Source organism: Humulus lupulus, chromosome X (assembly GCF_963169125.1).
Source record: "Humulus lupulus chromosome X, drHumLupu1.1, whole genome shotgun sequence".
Classification (NCBI taxonomy): domain Eukaryota; kingdom Viridiplantae; phylum Streptophyta; class Magnoliopsida; order Rosales; family Cannabaceae; genus Humulus; species Humulus lupulus.
The window spans coordinates 16,521,758-16,529,268 of NC_084802.1; the positions used below are offsets into that span (position 1 = coordinate 16,521,758).

The 7,511-nt window shown below is 29.5% G+C and overlaps 1 protein-coding gene across 1 annotated transcript; it reads right to left on the reverse strand.

Annotated features, from left to right (window-relative positions):
- Positions 1-874: 874 nt before the first annotated feature.
- LOC133807218 (U-box domain-containing protein 28-like) lies at positions 875-2,385 on the reverse strand. The gene has a single exon (XM_062245401.1). The coding sequence runs from the start codon at positions 2,291-2,293 to the stop codon at positions 1,013-1,015; it is 1,281 nt and encodes a 426-aa protein (XP_062101385.1). The 5' UTR covers positions 2,294-2,385; the 3' UTR covers positions 875-1,012.
- Positions 2,386-7,511: the final 5,126 nt, after the last annotated feature.

Below are 7,511 nucleotides of genomic sequence, written 5' to 3' on the forward strand. Positions count from 1 at the left end.
AACACCACGTCCATCGAGGCTACCGACCCATTCCCTCTCAGCCAGGACAAGGTGCCACATGCCCATGGGCGACATTGCCCCGGTTGAGATGAGAGGAGAGGAAAATATGAAAAAACCTTAATGGTTAGGTGTGGGAAAGAGAGTGTCACATATAAATGCTAAAAATTTAAAAAAAAACTGTAAATACTAAATTTTTTATCATTAATTTAGTAGAAAATTACTATTAACATTTCTATCATGCCACTTCCAACAAAACCCTAGCTCCACTTTGAGAGGTTAGCACATATTGGTAATTTGGTATAATAAAAACAAATTCCAATACCAAACATATTTGAGAAAAAAAAAACACTACAGAAAGCATTATGCACAACTAATCTATGAAAATAATTTAAAATAACTAACACTTTTTTTTGTAGGGAACCATCTGATAGTTATTTGAAGATAATTCAAAACTTTTGCCAAAAAAACATAAATATTATCATCAAACTAAAATCATACTTGGAAAATTAAAAAATCTCAATAAACTAAATATTAGAAAATAAAAATCCCAATAAATCAATCATTTTAAAACGTTAAAAAAAAAATCGTGAATTGCAATAATTGAGCAAAAGAAAAGTTGTCAAATGTTCATGGACTTAACAAAACAAAATAGAAAAAAGCATTAACAAATTCTTGCATGTTTTTATGTTGTCCTAAAAAAATATTTTTCTAAATACCTAAATCCTTTCTGTTTGTTTCTGTTAAAATATTTCTGTTTTTATTAGTATGAACGAAATCGTATTACCTTCATTATGTTTTCAATTTACCTTTAATCAAACCTCATTTACACTAAGAATAAAAATAATTAATCGAAAAAAAGCAATAATTTAAAGTGTTTACGAAAAAGAAATTTCTTTTTTGTTTGGTTCTCATATCTTTATAACATTTTAATTATATCCTAAAAAAAATTACAAAAATAAACCTTTCCTTCTTCCCTCCATAATTCACACCCAAAAAGGAAAGAACAACAAAACTAACAACGCATTATATGAGTTGTATTGCTGACATAACTCCCAATCCCAAATCCAAATCCATCGAAGGAAGAAGACGATGAAGATGAAGATCCAATTCTCAAAACCCTAAGCAATTCCAAACACATAGTCCTCACTCTGTGACCTTCGGAGTACCCACTCTGCATCACCATCAGAATCTTCGTAACTCCATTGCTGTTCCCCACCGCCTCCTTCGTCTTCCTCTCCCCCAACAAGCAGCACACGCTCCACACCACAGCCACTGCGTCCTCCGTCGCCGCCCTCGACACCTTCATCATTCTCTCCACTATCGCGATCGCGCACCTGCAGTCTACTCCGATAGCTGATCTTCCCTCCGCCGTTGTCGACACGATTGAGAGCAGCTTCAGAGCCTTTTCGGCCGCCGGTTTTGGGGAGTTTCGGTTTGAGAGCGTCGTCGTTAGGAGATCCACGAGTCCTGATCCGACGAGCTCTGCTTTGGTTGAACGAGTTATTGAAACTTCGATCAGGCATGAGTAAACGGCGTCGTGTAGAACGAAATCGGATTCGGTACGGATGAGTTGGAGGAGTTCGTTGAGGAGGTCGCTGTTTTCGGCGATTGCGCGTTTCGATTCGGCGTCGAGCGCGATCAATTTCAAAACCTTAGCCGATTCGATTTTCGATTTCGTACTCCCGTTCCTCAAGAACATGCGAATCGTGGTAAGAAAAATCTGGAATCGCTTCGAAACCGATGCGTGAACCTCTTTCCTGACTGAATTTTCCATCGAAATCAAATCCAAAACCCTAACACACAACTCCATAATTTCCATATCCGCACTTCCCCTGCACAAAACGCCGACGATAGCCGAAACCAAATTCTCAAATTTCGCCACGATTCTGCGGTTCTCATCCCCGAAGCTCGCAAAATCGACAATGGCGGACAAGCAGTCAACGACGAACACTTTCGGACTCTCGTTGTGATTCTCCAAATGTTGAACCAGAGTCCGAGCCTGTTGTTCGGAGATGCAGCGAGAAGAAGGAGAAGAGGACGGCGAAGGAGGACCGTGCGTTTGAGCCCAGAGGTTAATCAAACGGCGGAGAGTAAGGTTGGGGATGAAATCCTTGGAAGGAAGCGTTTGCATGGTGGCGGGACACGTGTCGTGACCGGCGTCCAGCCAGTGCTGAATGCTCGATCGATCGTATGTGACGCCGGTGCAGAGGCTTACGGGAGACCTCATCACGTCCATCGATATCGGACACCTGAAAAGGTTGGGTACGGTTATGTGCAATTCTCCTTTACCCATTTGTTTTTTTCTCTACAGTTAGAGAGAGAAAGAAAGAGAGATTACGACGAAGACGATGGTATCAAAGCTGTGTTACACTTACGAAGTCTGGTTTGGTTTGGCTTGGGGGTTTTTATCTTTTATGAAGAGGAAGGAACGATGTGACGTCGTTTTGACTGACGAATGATTGGGCCTTTGTCTAAGATGGGCCCACTGATTTTACTGTAAAATAATAAATAAATGAAACCCGCGTGTACGTTCGATGGCGTAGGTGATTGAGGTTGAAACGTGAAAAATGGGTAAGAGAAGAAAGGCAAAGCAAAGCCTAACTGATCTGATAACCTTTGAATATTCTCACGCCTAATATGACCGACTTTGGAGTCTTTATTTATTAATAATATTTATTATTATTATTATTATTATTTATTTGCATGAGTTTCTAACTTGTAACGAAATCAAGTCAACAATGATGACTTATTTAGTTTGATTGAATTTGTAATTTATTCGAATTATATATATATATATATTTTTTTTACCTTAGGTTTTTTTTGGGTGAAATTTCTATAACTCTAACGTCCGGCTCACTACCTTTTCCTTAAAGTCATCATTCGACATTTGTTTATAGAAAATAATTTATCAATCAGCCAAGATTTTGGTTGATCTTTTTATTATATAGTTTGATTTTTAATTAATTTTCATGTTCTTGAAATTTATATTTAGGGAAAGTTTTTAATTGGCTTGCTGGTTTAGAATCTTGACCCTTTCATTTTATTTTAACAACCACGATTGATTATTTTATCATCATATATCACCGATTCTATAAATTATTATGTACAACTTTTTAAACAATCTATGTAACGGAGCTAGGATTTCCCCAGGATGGCCATGACCCTTTATTTTTTTTTTATATATATCTTTATACAATATAATTTTGGAAAAAAATTATTATAAATATATGTAAAAATGTATATTGGCAGTATATGTAACAATCTACTTGAATCATATCAAACACAACTCTCTTTGATCCCAAATAATCACAAATAATAACTCTTCAAATCACAATAATCTCAATCCAAACAATGTATTTAATCAAGCCCAAAAGATCCATTTGTTGCAATTAATGATAGTCAAAGTAAGAGCCAAAAACATGCTCCCTTCGACCCAAACTTAGAAAACATGCTTCCTTCGGACCCCAAACCCAGAAAACCTGCTCCCGTTCACTCCCAACTCCAGCTCAGATGCCTCCGTCCAGATGCATGAGTTCTTCGCTGGCCATTGTCATTCAACGCCATGGTCCTCCACCCCAAATGCCAAGTACTTCGCCTATGTCCCCAATGAAGCTCACCCAGGCGCAAGTGATTCCACCATCTGCCATGTCGTTGCACAGATCGGTGTCCACACCATGTTTACTATCTTATCATTTTCTAGCAGCTCTGATAGATTCTCCTTAATAGATTTGTGGTTCTCTCCAAAAGACCCAGGGATGTTGCCGAAGAAGAAGACAAGGGGGAAGATCAATCGATTTAGGAGAGCATAGATTTTTGTTTTTAAGGAAGAAGAATCAATTTAGGAGATAATATATTTTTTTTGTTTATAATTTAATTTTTTCTTATGCTGATTTTAGTTTATTATATATTTTTATTTAATTTAATGTTTATTAGTTTTTTAAAATTTTAAGTTTAACACACTTGGATCATTCACGTGCTGCCACTTATGCGATGATCCAGTAGTTAATGGTGAGATACATACGGCTATCAATAAAGTATAACAAAATGTATTTATGTCGTCAAAAAAAAAAAACTTAGGTATTAAACTATTCATTTTGAAAAAAATTAGGTATTTTCACAGCTAATTACTAAAAAATTTATAATAAGTAATTTTATTTTGTATGTTGATTATTTGATATTATTTTATGTTGACTAGGTTGTGTGTAGTGTTGTTTTTGATTACTTTAATTGACAACCAAAAAGCTACTTAGATATTTAAAATAAAATATTTTTATTTTTCTCTAAGAATTACTTTTGAAGCTTATATTTATTAGATATTTTAAAATATTATTTATTTTGATAATTTTATGTATTTACAAAACTTTTTATTGTTTATTTTGATAATTTTATGTATATACAACACTTTCTTTTTTTGAAAAAAAAATTACGTATATATAACACTTTGAATATTAAATTTTATTAAACACTATAGTATTACACTTTTCAATTATAATTTACCAGATACATAACAACTATATGCTTCAACCAATTTTTTTCACAGTACAATTGAAGTTGATGGTTGTGAAACTTACAACTCTATCAAATTTTCCCTAACCCTTATAATAAATATTAGAAATGCATATTTGTAACCTTAAAATTTGAGAGGCGAAAAGATTGAAAAAGAATATTTATTAGATTTAATATTTTTTTTATTATTTTCTAATATTGTTAGCTTTAAAGTCATTTAAATAAAGCAAATAATTTTTTTTTAAATAAGTCAAATAAATTGAAAAATAAAATAAAAATGAACAATAATTTCTCATCACATATTTAAATTATTCTATCAAATATATTTTCAAAAATATAACTGAAAAATATTTATGCAATTAAATTAATATTTTTTTAATATAAATCTATGTATTTATAGTCTTTGCTCTAATTCTAGTCAATCTAAATACTAATATTATAATAAAACCCTTAATTAAATTAATTATTTTTTCATAATTGTTGATTTTGTATTTTATTTTAAATAATGATTTAATATATTTAAATAAATTGTTGAGAAAAGTAGTATAATTTTTCTTTGTGGTTTTTTCTGAAAAAAAAAAAAAACTGCTGAGAAAAAGGTTGAATTCCCATGTTTCCTTCTTTACACTCCATTTAATAAAAAAACTACAATAATATAGTATTTTTTTACGCAGGTATTAAATGTGAAATTTGAAAGTTATTTAAACATTTTTTCTGCGCTTTTTATTTAAGGTTGAAGAAAAAAACGCAGAGAAAGTCTATATTTGTAGTAGTGATAATGTTTTTATCAAAATGATTGTATAAAATTTTACTAGAATACGGCCAAATATTTATATATATATTTTTTTGGCAATTATAGAATTTTTAAAATATATTTTTTTATTTAGTACTTAGTTAAAACTTATAATATAAAATGGTATAAATCATAATTAATTTTTTATAAAGTAATTTCACAAAAATCTTACATTTTGATTTTTTTTTACCAATCTTTAGTATATCACAAAAAACCTTATAATTTTTTTTTGTTAAAAGAAACCCTAAATTTAATATATTTATCATTGTAATTTCATGGCTAGGAAAAAGGACATGGTAGATAAAAAAAAATTCTTAATAAATAATAATTCATATTTTTTAAATATTAAAATGATGTTGTATTAAGCTAAAAATGTTACATTAATTAAAAAAAAAAACTAAAATTTTTAACATTAATAATCCTAATAAAAATTTGTAATTTCAATATAAAAAGTAAAAAAAATTTTAAAATAGAAAACTAATAGCTGATAGTGCATTTGCTTTATGTATTATAAAATATATATTTTTTTATACAAGATTGTTTGGTATTGAATTATAATACCAAATATTGTATTATATAAAATATAATATTTTTATGTGAAAATTTATTATAATACAATGTAATATAACGCATCAAACGCACCCTTAATTTGATTTAATCATAAAATTTTGAAGGGTTTATACATTTTTTGATCTTGTGTTTTGTTCCATTACTTATTTGGACCCTGTGTTTTGTAAAATAGTTCAAATAGACTCTTAAATTCAATTTCGATGAATGATAAATTGAATATAACAACACATTTGTTAGACAAAATGATTTTATTTTTGTTTTAAATTATTAGTTTGGTGAATTATTTATAATTTTAACACAGAAAACTTTCACCAAAATCAAATTTAGAGTTTTATTTAAATCATTTTATAAAATACAGAGTCCAAAAAGTTATTTATTAAAATACAGGGTTTAAACAAGTAATTGAACAGGGTCCAAAAAAATATAAATCCAATTTTAAATGAAACAAAAAATATGAAAAATTAAGACAAGGATCTCAATCCATTTCGAGACGAACATTTTTTGTGTAAAAATTTAAAATAGTTACTCTTCTTTTGTTTTTTGTGTTATTGTTATTAAGCAAAGGGTAAAAGTGCAAATTTATGGAAAAATAAATTCATAAATGAAAAATTATTTTATAAGTCAAGATGGTCCTATGGTCACTATTCAAGCACTCATACGACATTAATAGTATTAAATGCTTAAATTAATTTAGGTCAAGCTTTTCTGAGTCGTCTACAGCAACTTGTATAGCTCGTAATTAATTAACTGTCAACTATAACATATTCTTTTTGAATATGAGTAATTATATGTGGACACAAATTATGACAGTGACGTGTTAGTTTTTTAATTAATTATATTTATTTGAAATGAAGTTTAACTTTTTAAAATGCATTGCTTCCTCATTGTGTATAATATATTTATTTTGTGTGTCCATATTATTACTTTTTGAAAATTGGATTTAGTTGCAAAGAATTACTATATTTTAGCACAATTTAAAAAAATGTAGATTTGCAAAAGGTGTGTCAAATTTGACATATGCTAAAAATTATGTTAAATTTGACACAAAATATAGCATGGGTGAAACATACAATAAATACTATATTTTTTATCTACATTTTTCCCACTAATCTTTTATATTAATTAAAAACTTTTAACTTTTTATTTACTTATTTGATCATTTTTTATATACTTTTAATAAAAAATTAAACGATTTTGTTGACATTTCGAATTAATATGTACCTTAAGCATTATATTATAATTATAAAAACTGGACCAAATATAATATTTGCACAATTTTTTAGCAAAAAATTTGGCACAAAAATTATATCATCTATTAAAGATGGCCTAAGCACGGCCCTTTAAGACAGAGAGGTACGATGGTCATTTACTTTTAAATTTTCATTACTTATGATGTATTTACTTACTAGAGATTAGAAAATGGGAATATAAGATGAGTGTAGTCTAAATATACACTGTTTATTTAAATAATTTTTGTTTACACTTATTAGTATTACTAATTTTGTACTCTTTTTAATGTTTCTAACAACTTTATCCTTAATTTTAAATTAGGTTTTTTTTCTTTCTTTATCTTCTTCTTTCCCCAATATCTCAACCACTCACCTCCATCATATTCTTCAACCAAGCCAGCCGCTAAATTTTT

What these genes read in the sequence shown, in the direction of transcription:
- LOC133807218 (XM_062245401.1), bottom strand. Translation starts at nt 2,293, where the DNA reads ATGGGTAAAGGAGAATTGCACATAACCGTACCCAACCTTTTCAGGTGT.